Below are 15,431 nucleotides of genomic sequence, written 5' to 3' on the forward strand. Positions count from 1 at the left end.
AAGGGAGGGAGTAGGGGCGATGGGGAGGGGAGAAGCCATATCTACTCCATATCTGCACAAGAGCAGAGGAGTAAGTAGTTCCCGACCAAAAGGAAGGAGGAGTGACGAGAAGAAAACGTGAGCAGTACGCTGACGGAGGAAATGTTTATTGCGCGCAAGAAAAAAAAAAGGGCGTCTCCCTTCTCTTCTCCCCCGCGTCGACCCTTTCCAGAGTCTTTGACTCGCAGGCGAAAACGTGGCGCAGAATCTCCTGAGCGAGCCCGGGGAGGGGGGAGCGAGGGGAGGAGGGGGAGCGAGGGGAGGAGGGAGAGCGAGGGGAGGAGGGAGAGCGAGGAGAGGCTAGTTTGGCGCATGCGCCTGCGGGTCGCGCCCCTCCCTGGCCAATACTTATAAAATCAGCCACGCGGAGGCAGAGACCCACATTTTTTTTGGTTCGCTGTGTTAGGGGAGGTTTTACCGAAATCTAGTGACCGCCGACCGCTTTAGTCGCGAAGATGGTGAAGCAGATTCAGAATAAGGTAATAGGCCGTCCCCCATCCTCACGGCATCTGGACCGGGACGGGGGAAGGGCGGACGAGGAGTATTCCCGTCCATTATCGCCTTCTGGCAACGGTTTGCCTGGAAGGAGGGCGGAGGAGGTTTCCGTGGATTGGGTTTAAGTGCGCTGGCCTGGCTCTGTGACAGGGGTGTGCCGTGTACACAAGGGCACCATGCCCGGTTTTTAGGGTGCCCATGCCGGGGCGGAGGAGCCAGCGGATGTTGTGTGTCCTGACTGGTCTTACCCTTTCGTGGCTGTGTGTGGGGGAGGAGAGGAGAGGGGAGCGGCCTCTAGTTTGTGCTTGCAGTCTCCTGCGGAGAGCCGGCATTACCGCCCTTGCTGCAGACTGATTAATAATAACAACAACTGCGATATTCGCCAAGCGCTTACTGTGCGCCAGGCACTGTTCTAAGCGCTGGGATAGATTCACGCTGATCGGTCCGGGCATAGGCCCCGTCCTCTGTGGGGCTCCCAGCCTTGATGTGCGGGGAGAGAGGGGCGGTGGTGGGGGGGGGGGAAACGCCCGATTTTCTGGCTTTTTGCCACCGTACGTGTGCACGCGCGCGCCCAACCGACCGTTGGTCTCTGATCGGGGCGAGGGGTAATGGAGCTGCGTTTTCCTCAGGCTGTTGGGTGGGAGAGGAAGGGCCGCGGGGCGGGGGGGGGGGGGTCCCGAGAACGCTGCAGTCGGAGCCTGCTTTGTCGATCGGGGTGGAGGCTCGACTGGGCCCCTAGGGCGGGAACGAGTCATTGTGTGCCAGCGAGGGCTCCTTAGGAGCGTTGGTGTGTGCATATTTCGAGTTGGTCAGACCCGCCTCCGCCCGCGGAGGGGGCTGGAAAAGGGAGAAAATGACTCAACCTGGAAAAGGCCTGGAGTAGGGGTAGTACTAGCCTGACAGTGTGAAAACTTTTAGTGTTTCTCCCTCCCACCCCCCAATGGGTTTTCTGGATTCGGTTGGCTACTGGGTTCTAATCCCGACTCTGCCACATGTCTGCTGTGTGACCTTGGGCAAATCACTTAACTTCTCTGGGCCTCAGTTCCCTCATCCGTAAAATGGGGTTTAAGAGTGTGAGCCCCATGGGGGACAAGGACTGTGTCTGATCTGCATTACTTGTATCTACCCCACTGGTTAGAACTTGCTCAGCACATAGTAACCACGCATCAAGCAACATTATTTTGGGTGGGCCATTGAATCGACTACAAAAACGGCATGGCTTACTGAAACTCTCCGAAGAAAATAGTCCTCTAGTCGAAAACAGCTTGGAGGAAGAAAGGGGGGGGGGGGGGGTCCCTTTTCATGAGTTTGGAGACCACCTACTCCTCGAGAAAAGGGCATTTGGATTATAAAACACCGGTGGTAGTCTTGATGCTTCTTTATAAATGTCCTGGTGTCCACTTGATACAGCTTTGGTTTTGTGGCCTGAATTACAGGTTCCCATAGTGGAAAGGATTGGTTAAAAGAACTGTCCCCAAAACATTCTCTGTAAAATAACTACGCTTGTATGGTATCAGTTCAATTGTTCTAAACCTGTACGTAACTTTAATGTTCACCAGACTCAAGCAATACACTACAATCATTTCGAATGAGTTGATCATTTAGCACTGAACATCTTGAGGCATAGTTGCACACGCTTGAAGCAGTCCGAAAATTTATCTTCAAATAATGGTAAATGTCTTTTTAGTGTACTTGGAAGTATATTAAGAGTACTGTATAATGCCCTTATCCAGAGTTAATTCAGCCTAATCTGTTTTTTTTTCTCCTCAATTTTATATTGCCTCAGTGTGCTAGGTACAGTATGGAACCTAGAAAGGCCTAGTTCCCGATAACGGACACTTATGGTGCCAAGAAAATATTTGACTCGTGGGACCTAATTTATAAAATATAGGCAGCAGCACAAATTTCCCCACCCCAAGTCGAGTATAGCTGCCCCATTAAGGGTTTGCACCATTAGAGAAGCAGTGTGGCCCAGTGGAAAGAGCGTGGGCCTGGGAGTCAGGTCATGGGTTTGAATCCTGGCTCCGCTACTTGTCAGCTGTGTGACCTTGGACAAGCCACTTAACTACTCTGTGCCTGTTACCTCATCTGTAAAATGGGAATTAAGACTGTGAGCCCCACGTGGGACAACCTGATCACCTTGTATCTCCCCCCCAACGCTTAGAACAGTGCTTCGCACATAGTACACGCTTAACAAATACCATCATCATTATTATTAGTGAATCTGCAGCAGCTGTTTGAAGATACCAAAGGGTAGTGGTTTTTAGCAAATCCTCTGCCTGTCTCCAGAGAGTTGAGGAGGTTGGTTTGGGGAGGGGGGTGCATGCTCACATGCGTGTGCATCTCAGATCTTCCACCTTCTCGAAACTTCTGGCTCATATTTCCTGGTTTGCTGCCACCCACTGCCATGGTTTGCTCTTCCTCCTCCTCGCTCTTTTGCCTCCTCTGCCCCTACTAAATCCGAGATGTTGGGGGCAGGGGGTGGTGTGATAAATTGGTTTAATTTGAATGGTTGCTTTTCCTCTTATTCTAGTTCTTCTCACCAGAATTTAGCACGAGCTTCTGGATTGTGTTCATTTTAGTGTTTTTTATTATACTAGTCAGCTTTGACTGGAAATCATGCTCCAATTGCAGAACATTGGGTGATGGTGGTTATTGTGTCATGATCATCGGTAAATAACGTGTTAAGTGTTATGAGACTTTCTTGCTGCTTTTCACTGAAAAGCTGTGAATCTAGCTTAAGATGTTACTTTTGAATTGGTGCTAGGGAAAGCCTTTTTTCCTGCTGGAAGGGTGAAATGAGGGAGTGTGTGTATAGATATAGAAATATAAAATTGTATCTGCCCTATAGTGGATAAGTGAAACAGCTGCTGTAGAGGAAGAAGTGTCATCATGTTGAATTCTACAAAGGAATGATAAAGTATTACCCTATTGGAAATATCCAATTTAACCTCATTGTAAACTGAACTTTTTGGTTTGCTATATTCAGTACATAAACTGTGAACTGCCACTTTCTGATTGGGAGAGAGAGTACGTAGTAGAATACAAGAAGTCTTTCCCCTCTCCTGGAATTGACCTTGTGCTTTAACAAAGTGGCCTGACCAATTAATTTCTTAGTTTCTGGGGCCCTGAAAGTGCAGCCCCCCAAATGGAGGTTTATTTAGATTTGTGTGGTAATGGTGTTGCTTTCCTTTCTCCCTTTCAGGAAGAGTTTTGGAGACAAAAATGCAGGAAATAAACTTGTAGCTGTTGACTTTTGGGGGCCTGAAAGTGCAGCTCCTAAATTGAGGTTTATCTAGATTTGTGTGGTAATGGCATTGCTTTCCTTTCTCCCTTTCAGGAAGAGTTTGAGGCAGAGTTGAAAAATGCAGGAGGTAAACTCGTAGTTGTTGACTTTTCAGCCACTTGGTGTGGACCTTGCAAAATGATCAAACCTTTCTTTCATGTGAGTATTAAGCCAGTTTGTTGTCAATCTTGTAAAGGTGATGCAATCAGCCTTGGAAGGCTAAAATAGATGTGCCTTTGGTGTAATTGAAAGGAGATGGTTGAGAAGAGGGGAAAAATTGTATGGTGTTTATGGATACTGAAAAGTGTTTTGTGTAGCTACTGGCTTTCCAGTTGACTAAGATTTAAAAATAAGTCTTTTGGAATCAGATTTGAATGTTGCTAAAAAAAGATAATGCTTTAGGGTGTGGCCATCTGGTTTGTTTCTCCCTCCTCCAGGTTCAACTCATGAAGTTTTATTCTGGCTAGGTTCTCTTTCTGACGTTAACAGTTTCCTTAAACCAGTGAAGAGCCTACAATCAGATCTCCCTTAACATGTTTTCACTATGCTTGTGGGGATTGAACATTAAAGATGATGTTGGAAGAAATAGGTGTGTACAGAGTGCTATAATGCAAGTCTTAAAGTGAGATTCTTCGACAGTGCAACTCCCATCTTAGAGAAGTGACTTTTTTCCATTTAATAAAATCTTCAGGCCTTTAATAGGTCAAAATTGTAACAAGATGTATTTTAGCTAAAATGCAAGATGAAAATCTGCAGCTGTCTTACACCGCATCTTTCTTTCTCTTCAATATGCAGTCTCTTTCTGAAAAGGATCCTGATGTAGTGTTCCTTGAAGTGGATGTAGATGACTGTCAGGTAAGTTACTGGAATGACTGTTACTAGCTTTAGGTGGAAGCTGGATCTGACTTGTTTTGGAGAAACAGGATAGTTGCTTGGTCTACATGTCTTGTACTGGTAAGCTGTGACTGGCCTCTTAGAAACATCTGCCCTTGAATAATGTGGGGTATGGCTTTTAACAAATGTGGAAAATGGGTGTTGCTATTATACTACTGTCTTGGTGAGTTCCTGTGATGCACTTTCACTCTGCTCAATGAGACCATTAGAGTTTTTGTATTCTTAATAGCCTGAAACATCTCAGCTTTCTCCTCCCCCACCCTTGAGCAAAGAAGGGAGAAACTAAGAATAGTGTGTGAGAAGGAGGGAATGGGACCCACAATTAGAGAAGGAAAAACAAGTTAGAATATCACTGAGAGTTATTTTCCCACCTGATCTCTGTCCCAAGGACAGACTTTGCTCCCCCATATCATATATATATATATATATATATATATATATATATATCCCCAGAGTATTTATTCCACCAACCCTCCAGAACCAGGCAGTGCTGTAGCAAGATTTAAAGGACTAGTCTCGGTTAGCTGGCTCCCATTGTAGATAAGTGCAACATTAGGACAATATGGTCAGAGATCACTATTAGACTCTAAGGGCCTTGTGAGATCGTGTCTACCAACTCTGTTGTATAGTAACAGAATATAGTTCTGTACACACTGTAAGTACTAATAAATGCCATTGATTGGCTGATCTGGAAACATGTTAAAGATTAAAGCAATAGGCTGGGCATTCCTAGATCTTTAAATGCCAAGGTCAAGGACCATGTTTTACCATTACTTAACCCACAGACCCTGGTAGTCTGTATTTAAAGTAGTGTAAAATGTAACAGAGAAGCAGCATGGCTCAGTGGAAAGAGCACAGGCTTTGGAGTCAGAGGGCATGGGTTCAAATCCCGGCTCCACCAATTGTCAGCTGTGTGACTTTGGGCAAGTCGCTTAACTTCTCTGGGCCTCAGTTCCCTCATCTGTAAAATGGGGATTAATGTGAGCCCCCTGTGGGACAACCTGAGTACCTTGTAACCTCCCCAGTGCTTAGAACAGTGCTTGGCACATAGTAAGCACTTAATAAATGCCGTTGTTGTTGTTGTTGTTATAAAACTTGAAATCTTGGTAGGGAAGACTTCTTGCTTTATCACCAGTGTAAGCTTTGTATCTGTCCTGACTCTGATTACAAAATAGACCAGATGTATTGGCAGTAGCCAGCCAAGGGAACTATGGTCAGTTTACAGCTTCATATTTCTCATTTTCTTTTAAGATCAGTAACTCAAAAAGTTTCTGGGTTGCCTGTAGAACTATGGCTATGGATGCTAGGCAGGTTTCTTCCCCCCCCCCCCCCCCTTTTGGCCACTTAAACTGGGAGCCCCCATGTGGAATTTAAACTGACTTGATAATCATTTATCTGCCCCCAGTGTTTAGTACAGTGCTCGGCACACAGTAAAAATTTAAAAATAACTATGATTATTACTATTTGGTTGTGCAGGAGTCAAGTCCTAAAGCTTTCATTTGGGAAGTTTTTGCCCTTAACCAGGCACAAGGGCAGGGATGTCTTGGTTCTGGTTTGGTGATCACCATGATACTTAAGCATTATTTCTGGATTAAACTTTGTTCTGTTCATCAGGGATCAGTGATAGCAACCTAAGTCGTTTTAAACCACTAGTGCTCAGGATAGTTCAGAGTACACTTGTCTAAACTTGGCTATGGCCAGTATTATTCTGGTGCTTTTACCTGACTCTGCTTTTGTCATTTCATCCACAAACACTTGTGATCTAGAGAGGTTTATAGTTCTGTTTATTCCCTTTCTAATAGCCATAAAGAAAAGTCCAGTTATTTTGGGAACCTGATTTTTTTTGGACTATTTCTTGAGTTTGAGAACTCTCCCGTTTTAAAAATAATTTAGCAATAAATGCATTTCTGGGATACTCTGCAGAGCAGCACTCCTGTGTCACACCCTGGAAAATTATATCTATGACCACACTAAACATGACTTCTTACTCTGTATGATGTATGACTTTCATGGGGATGTGTGGAGGATTCCTGAATATATTTCACTGATGAGGAATACAGGCAGCTGAGTGGAAACTGGTGAATGTTTGAGGCTGATGCAAACTTTTCAAGGCCAGTGACTTCTGGGTAATGTATTTGGCTCTAATAGCACCTTCCATTCAAGAAACTCAAGTATGTTACTTCTGTTAACACTCGCTTTGCGTGCCTGGGGAGTATGGACAGTTGTTCTCCAGATAGTTATCCGTCAAGATCGACTTTCACTGTCCTAACAACTTCTGAAATGAAATCTGAGCCCTTTCTAGTTGAGCTACGGGACACCGTCATACCTTGTCTTATCCCCGCCATTCCTTTATGAAGGACTCCAATGTGGCAGTTCAAGATGAAGGGGGCTGGTGGGTTAGAGTCTTGACAGTGAAGGAGTTGGGGTGGGGTAGTAGGGAGCATATCCTAGACAAGGAGTTGAGTGTATTTCAGCTGGATTTCCTTGCTGCCCTGGCCTTGAGCTGCAGTGAAGTGAAGCCTTCCTATGTGAAGAGAAGGATTGCCCTATTGAGGTGGTTGAGAAGATAGTTGGGTCAGGGCAATGTGACTATGGAGGGGTGTCACCTTTTTTTATTATTATTTTGTTCAGATTTGACCTTTAAACTTGAATTTTTTAAGTGTTTGTGGAAGTTTTGATTTTGGTGCCCAAATGAGTCAGCGATGAAAGTAGTAGCATTAAATGGTGATGGAAGGGGAAGGAACAAATGTAGGTGATGTATGCTGTTTAAGAAATGAAGTGCAGGTGAGAAGCAGGATGGCCTAGTGGAAAGAATGAGGACCTGGGTTTTAATACTGGCTCCATCACTTGCCTACTGTGTGACCATGGCCAAACCACAGTTTGTCTGTTTTCTCATCTGTAAAATGGGGATTAAATACTTGTTTAGACTGGGAGCCCCATGTGGGACAAGGACTGTGTCCAACCTCATTAACTTGTATCTACCTCAGTCCGTAGAACAGTGCTTGACACACAGCAAATGTTCAACAAATAAATAGGTGTGTAAACAAGGCGTGATCACACAATTTGGGGCTGTTCCTGAATGATCAGCTTCAACTGATATGTACTCCTAAATAAAGGCCACCATAAGTCGCTCTGTAACTCAGGTGTTCGGTATATCAAAATATCCTTATTTTTGGTTCTTGCTCTGACCATATTCCTTGCTTTTTTTTTTTTTTTTTTTTTTTTTACCATCCCCAGTCTATGGCATCTGAATATGGTGTCAATGCCTGGTGTATTGTAATGTTTTTGCTTGGACAGACCTGATTTTAAGGTATGATGTATGCTACATGTCATATATTCCTTTCAACTGGACCATCTGGAAATAAATGTTTCCCTTTAAATTCTGTCATGCAGGTGGGAAAGTAAACTCTTGGCTCACCAGTCTTTCACAGTTAATTGCGCTGCTTACTCTATTCAGCAAGCCCCTAGAAGAAGATTCAGATGTTATCATCTTATTTGTTTTTTGTTTTGTTTTTTTTTTCATTTGTAGGATGTTGCTTCGCAATGTGAGGTCAAATGCATGCCGACATTCCAGTTCTACAAAAATGGGAAAAAGGTATGTGTGACGCTCGCTTTGACCATGGATCATTTGACAAAAAGTGTTGTGTGGGGTAGGAGAAGAGGAGTGAAACAATAGAGGTTGGGTAAAATACTTCAGGGGAAACTTTCTATTCTGAAGGCAAAACTTCCCCAAGCCAGAAATCACTATTTGCTAATAAATTGAGGCACCCTTACTGATTAAAACAAAGTAAAAAAGTTTGAATTAAAATTGATATTCTGGCTAAACCTCTGCTTCCTTCATCTGCAAAATGAGGGTTGTGGGCTTGTTCATAGATTCTGTGATGTTCAGACTTCCTGAGAATTAGTAGATGAAGTACGGCTTTTAAATAATAAACGGCCTTTTGAGATTAAAGCTGTCTCTCACTCTTGCAAAGCCATATGTGAGGTAGTAAAACTTAAATTTTCAGTACATGTGGTCCCTTTTCTCTCCTTCCCCATGCTTTAATGGCAGTTTTGGAAACTGTCTACAATGAAATATCATTTAATACCTGACCAAATTTTCAGTCTAATTGGTTCCTTCAAAATAGTATTAAGATTCTCTGCCTTGGCACTCTTTAAGAATGACATTCACACCTGGCTAATTCCAGTTCTATTTTCCTTCCCCAGTTCTTTGTATTTTGAAATTATGAGATTTAATGGAGTTATGAAATTCTAGGACCCTCTGATGTAAATAAGTGCATGAGAACTAATTTGTCTTAATTGCAAATTTTCACCTTTTTTGAATAGGTGACTGAGTTTTCTGGTGCCAATAAGGAAAAGCTGGAGGCCACCATTAATGAATTAAAGTAAATGTGGAATCTGAACAATATGAACTATTGTCAACACTTTAAATTATACCTTATGATTTTTCTATTTACTAAAGCAGGTGCAGTTAACCAGAATGTGTATCCAAACACCATTCCACTGTAAATGATTTACAATAAAAAATAATTCTACCATTTTAAAATGTTTAGTGTGTTAATTTAAGCCATGAATACTGGCCTTTATATAGTTGCATGAATGAGGAGGCACATGTCCTAGTTATCCATGTTTTGACACTCATTCAGTTGAATTTGAGCGCTTTATTGAGTGCAAAGGGCTGTACTAATCACTTGGAGAATACAGTATAACAATAGACATTCCTGCCCACAAGGAGCTCATAGACTAAAGGGGAGACAGACTAAATAAATTACAGGTATGTACATATGTGCTGGGGGAATGAATCAAGGGAGCAAGTCAGGGTGACACAGAAGGAAGTGGGAGGAGAGAAGGGTTTAGGGAAGGCTTCTTGGAAAAGTGCCTTCAATAAGGCTTTGAAGTGGAGGAGAGCGATCATCTTTCTGATATGAGGAGGGTGGGCATGTGTGTGGGTTGGGTTGTAGTAAGGTGAGGTAGGAAGGGGCAAGGTGATTTGAGTGCTTTAAAGCCAATGGTGAGGAGTTTTTGTTTGAAGTGGATGGGCAACCACTGGAGTTTCTTGAGTGGGGAAACATGGTCTGTATGCTTTTGAAGGAAAATAATTTGGGCAACAGAATGGAGTATGGACTGGAGTGGGGAGAGAACAGGAGGCAGGGAGGTCAGCAAGAAGGCTGATATATTAAGGCAGGATAGGATAAGTGCTTGTGCTAATGTAGTTTGGAGAGGAAGGGGTGGATTTTGGCAATGCTATGAAAGTATAACTGACAGGATTTAGTAATGGCTTGAATATGTGTGTGGAATGAGAGGGGAGTCAAGGATATTTCATTGAATCATATTGAGCGCTTACTGTGTGCAGAGTCCTGTACTAAGTGCTTGGAAAGTGCAATTCAGGATAATACCAAGGGCACAGGCATGTGAGACAGGAAAGATGGTGGTACTATCAACAGTGATGGGGAAGTGGGTGGATGGACGAGGTTTGGGTGGGAAGATAAGTTCAGTTTGTCATTAAATTTGAGGTGACAGGAGTACATCCAAGTAGAGATGTCTTGAAGGCAGGAGGAAATGTGAGACTGCAGAGCGGGAGGGAGATCAGGGCTAGAGATATAGATTTGGGTGTCAGCAGCATAGAGGTGATAGTTGAAGCCATGTGAGCTAATGAGTTTTTCAAAGGAGGGGGTGTAGATGGAGAAAAGGGGACCCAGAACTGAACCTTGAGGGACACCCACAGGGGATAGGGGAGGAGCAGCCTGTGAAAGACTAGGAATGAGCAGCCAGAGAGATAGGAGAACAAGGAGAGGAGGGTGTCAGTGAAGCCAAGGTTGGATGTTTAGAAGTGGGTTGTTGCCAGTATCAAAGGCAGCTGAGAGGTCGAGGAGGATTAGGATGGAGTAGAGGCCAGTGGATTTGGTGAGGAGATCATTGGTGACCTTCACAAGGGCTTCTGTGGTGTGAAGGGGATGGAAGCCAGATTGGTGGGGGGAGGGGGTCAAGAAGAGAATTGTAGAAGAACTTTAGGCAGCGGGTTTAGACATAGAAACTCATATGTCTGATTCCTTGTGCATATTCTGCTAGCCTGTGCTGCTGCTTTTGTTAAGCCCTTGCTCATAATAAATGAGCCAATAAAAGGCACTCTCCTAAAGATGCCAAAGCAATATTAGGATAAATGTCTGTACTATTAATAATAAATAACTATGATAATAAGCACTTAACCTACTCCAACCCTTAAATCATTACGGTATTTAAGCATTTATGATCTCAGATTCACAGTCTCTGTCTAAATGGGGCTCAGAATCATTCTCAAGTCCTTCCACCATTCTAAAAAACACCTCTCGTTCCTATGGTGCCTCCTGCCAGCTACCGCCTGGGTACAAACACTGGTCAGATCACAACTGGAGCATTGCATCAGTCTGAATGGCATTAAGTGCAGAGCACTAAACTAAGTACTTGGGAAAGTACATTAGAGTCAATAGCAAGGAGCTTACAATCTAGCAGGGGAAGAAGAATTATTGATAGTCTCCCTGCCTCCACCATCCCTCCCCCACTCCAGTATCTATAATTTACTTAATGTCTGTGCCTCTCCATCTAGACTGAACAGGGAACATGTCTACCAGTTGTTCTATTGTACAGTGATCTGCACTGTAAGCACTCAAACACCACTGCTTGCTTGATTGAAGGCTGACCAACACAGCCCATCTTACGCATCTGATCACTAATAATTATGGCATTTGTTAAGCTCTTATGTGCCTCTGTACTAACTACTCCCCAACACTTTGAAACTGTATCTTGCTCTTAATTGTCCAACATTCATCCCCCTCAGTTGTTCTCCTAGTTTGGAACTCCCTCCCCAAATTAGACCATACTCTAAGCCCTCCTAAAATCCCGTCTCCAATAAGCTTACCCTGATTGATTCCCAGCACTCCAATTTGTATGTATCCATATGTCCTCTGTAACCCATATGTATTTATATTACCCACTGCACTTTTGTATATGTACCAGTTTACAAAAATATTTAAGGGTTTTTATGCCTATGCCCCACCCCATTACTAGTGTGAGCTCCTTGTGGGCAGGGGATATGTCACTTTGTTCTGTTTCTCTCTCTATGCTCATAGTTCAGTGTACTGGGCTCTGAATATCGTTTTTACTACTACTGCTATAGTCTTAAGAGATTGGGAGAATCTGATGTGTCCCCAGGCCCATTGGGCAAATCAATTGCCTTACCACATAACTGAGGGACAGATGGTTCCCAATTCCACGGGCTCTCTAGGGATTTCCTGAATCAGGATGCTTTGGTTGCTTCATGGCAACTTGCTCTGTTGCTATCTTAGGTTTTTAGTGTTTTATCCAATGACATGCACCAGAAGCATGCTGATCAAATCGTTTCCTCCCTTCCAGTATCTTTTTGAAAAGAGAATTGGAGATGGAGGAAGCAGGCAATATGGAAATGGCGATCTTGAAATTACTTGATGACTTTTCATGATTCCATCCATTAGCAATTTATTTCAAGGACTGAAGCTTTGTTCTAGGTGCACTTAGTGTCAGCTGTAAGTTCTTAGTGCACTTAGTGTCAGCTGTAAGTTGTTAGTCATTTGCAAAAGAAAAATAAATAAAAATTAAATCTAGTCACCAAGCCAAGATTGATACTGCATCCAACCTGACTCTTGTCTCCACCTCAGCACTTCACCACAGTGCTTGGTATATAGTCAGTGCTTAACATGTAGCCTAAATATTATATCGCACCTTACTACCAGGAGCTGAGAGTGGTGATATTGCCCTGTGAGGTGGGTCACATCTCCAAGTTGTTTGGGGGAGATAAGGCCAATGAATGCTTTTCCATCATTGGTCTTGATTGGAAGAAGACATTGCATTCTGGAGCTGGAGGGGGAACTGCCTGGGCATCTGGCAGTCCCTGCAGCAGACTCCCTGAGCTGTTCTAGAGATGAGAGAATAAAACTTGGCCCAGAAAGGGGGATCCCTCCCTTGGAGATAAAGGAGAGCCATGGGGCAGTTCACATTTATCTGACAGTTCACATTTTCTATGTGCAAAAACTGTGTACCAAGTCCACTTCCAGGAATAGGGAAGATATGAGCTGGGTATCCTAACCTTGTAGGATCCTCTACTTGCTTGAGGATTTGAGTAGTAACATCTCTGTGACTCACTAGGTACTACAATATGCCTATTCACATCATTCTGAAGTTCCTTCTGGAGAAGTGTTGCTGGAAGCATATTTTAAAGGCCTCTCTTTCTAACATTGCTTCCAGAGAAGGAAGAGGAGTATGTCAGGCTCCTTGTACCATTTTTGCCAGTAACTTTTGGGTCTAGGAGCCTACCATGGGCTGTAAAGCAAAGTTTTCTGGTATTTCAAGCTTCAGATAAAGGGTCAGATGAATATGTGGCATGGCAGGTGCTAAATAAATTCTTTTGATCCTTGTTCACCAGAACTTGTTACACGTCTACCTAAAGTCCTTAACTGCAGTTTACCAGACACTTCTGGGGGAAAAGCAGTTCACAGACTACCTCCTAACTGTGCCTTGTTCTCATCTCTCCCACCTCAGACCCTTTTCTCACATCCTTTCTCCTGCCTACAGCTCCCTCCCTCTTCAAATCTACCAGATCAAAACCCACCCCCCTTCAAAACCCTTCTGAAGTAATATCTTCAAGAGGCCTTCCTCACCTATTTTTGCTCAAATAATTTCCTCTACTTTTTGGCATCATTTTTGCAACCTCAAAACAAGGAGGGGCTATTGTGAGGGGAAATAAGTTTATCAAGCAGAGTAAGAGGAAAAAGAAGAAGGAAAGAGGGCACTAGAGATTGTCTCACTCCTTTGACACACTCTCAAGTGCTGCCTACAATAGGCACTCTGAATTAAGGTAACCCCCCTCTTTTCTCCTCTGTCTACCCTAGGCCAAGCCAGTATCATCCCCTCAAAAATCCAGGGAGGGAGGTGGTGAGCACGGATTATGGAAGCAATTATGTAAGGAAATATGGTACTCTTTCTTCTCCCCAGGCCACAGCTTTCCAAATGCCACCTCATCCTTTCTGGGCAAGCTACACACTTAGGCACTCACAACCACCCGTGGTCCCTCTGTATGTACCAACTTACATGCTCTACTATGTAAGCATTTGCATACATACCTATTTTTCCTTTTGCCTTTCTATCTGTAGGAGCATGAAAGCAGGGCATGTGCAGGCAAGGGTGATTGCTTCATGGAGCACAATGTTACCAGGCTTCTACGTCTGGGTAGATTTAGAAGGTCTGATCTTTGGAAGTCAATTGACTGCGAAAGCATCCATATTGTCTGCTGCTGCTCCGATAAGACAAGGCTCCTCCAGAACGAGATGCATCCAAATCCCTTCTCTGAGCTGTCCTTCATCAGGCTCTCCAGTCTCACTCATGGTTGAAATATAGAGTCCCCTCAAACCCCCACCCAGTCAGTCAGTGGGCTACAAGTGACATCATAGCTTCTGCGTGATGAATTTTCATGGTCCCACAGTGCACCAGGTAGAGGGGGTAATATATGGAGGTGACATCTGTAGATAGTGAAGAAGGATGAAACAAGTAGACACACACGTTCACATTTGGAATAGGGGAATCTTTACACAGGATTCTTAAATCCAGGTGACCAGATGGACTCGAACAGCTGAAGGAGCTTGGTAAAACAACTCACGAAACAGAAGCTTCCAATATGTGACTGTGGGAGGTGCATTGCTTGAATAGTTTTGCCTAAGATAGAGTTGGGGTCAAAGACTTTGAAATAAAAAATGTGTATAAATTGTACAAAATCCGGTGCTCTTCAATAGTTGGAAATCCGGTAATGTCAATGGTTTTTCCATTAGCTTAACACTAGGGTATATGTGGCGATTATCAGTTTCAATAAGAATTCCTCCATGTAGAGTTGCATATGTGGCAGGATATGTAAGGTAGCTCATCAAATGAGATCAGGACTTAAGGGAAAAGCCACTTAAGTAGAGTTCAGATCTGCTGGACTGCATTTTCCCCCTGTGATTTGTTTTATGATGTTGTTTATAGAAGAGATGTTGCCCTTTAATTGGTAGCTTGATGACTAAATTAGGTTGCATTACATTTTAATGGCTTGTAACTCTTTTAGTGTTGTGTGCAGTCTGTTACAAGACTACTAGTAGATTCAATCAATCATATTTATAGAGTGCTTACTATGTGCAGAGCACTGTACTAAGTGCTTGGGAGAGTACAGTACTACAGAATGAACAGACAGGTTCCCTGCCCATAATGAGCTTTTAGTCTAGAGGGGAGACAGACATTAATATGAATAAATGAGTACCTAAGTGCTGTGGGGTAGGGGGTGGAATGAATATGAAGTGTCCAAAGGTAACAGATTGAAGTAGACTGTAAACTCATTGCGGGCAGGGATTGTGTCTGTTTATTGTTATATTGCACGCTCCCAAGCACTTAGTACAGTGCTCTGCACACAGTAAGTCCTCAATAAATACGATTGAATGAGTGAATGAATGAATGAAGTGCACAGATGACAGAAAGGAGAGAGCTGGGTGGGGGCGGGGGCGAAGAGTTAATCAAGGAAGGGTGTGACCGCCTGTTAAGGTGGTCAGAGCATACTGCTCCCCAGCTGTCTTTTAGCTATTAATATAGATGATCTCTTTACAGTAGGGTTGAGAATTTTAAACGGTAAATCAAATATGGGTATTCTTAATGCAGTTTTATATGCATTGTTCCAGTGGAAGGT

The 15,431-nt window shown here is 43.6% G+C and overlaps 1 protein-coding gene across 2 annotated transcripts; it reads left to right on the forward strand.

Annotated features, from left to right (window-relative positions):
• Window positions 1-352: 352 nt before the first annotated feature.
• LOC119948049 (thioredoxin-like) lies at window positions 353-9,260 on the forward strand. 2 transcript variants are annotated; one of them, XM_038769886.1, is made up of 5 exons: window positions 353-518; window positions 3,875-3,979; window positions 4,616-4,675; window positions 8,244-8,309; window positions 9,041-9,260. In XM_038769886.1, exons 1-5 carry the CDS (start codon window positions 495-497, stop codon window positions 9,101-9,103), a joined length of 318 nt encoding a protein of 105 aa, XP_038625814.1. In that variant the 5' UTR covers window positions 353-494; the 3' UTR covers window positions 9,104-9,260. The 2 variants fall into 2 exon arrangements, with proteins under 2 accessions (XP_038625814.1, XP_038625815.1); XM_038769887.1 differs by lacking the exon at window positions 353-518 and adding an exon at window positions 2,114-2,205.
• Window positions 9,261-15,431: the final 6,171 nt, after the last annotated feature.

Source organism: Tachyglossus aculeatus, chromosome X4, assembly GCF_015852505.1.
Source record: "Tachyglossus aculeatus isolate mTacAcu1 chromosome X4, mTacAcu1.pri, whole genome shotgun sequence".
Lineage (NCBI taxonomy): Eukaryota > Metazoa > Chordata > Mammalia > Monotremata > Tachyglossidae > Tachyglossus > Tachyglossus aculeatus.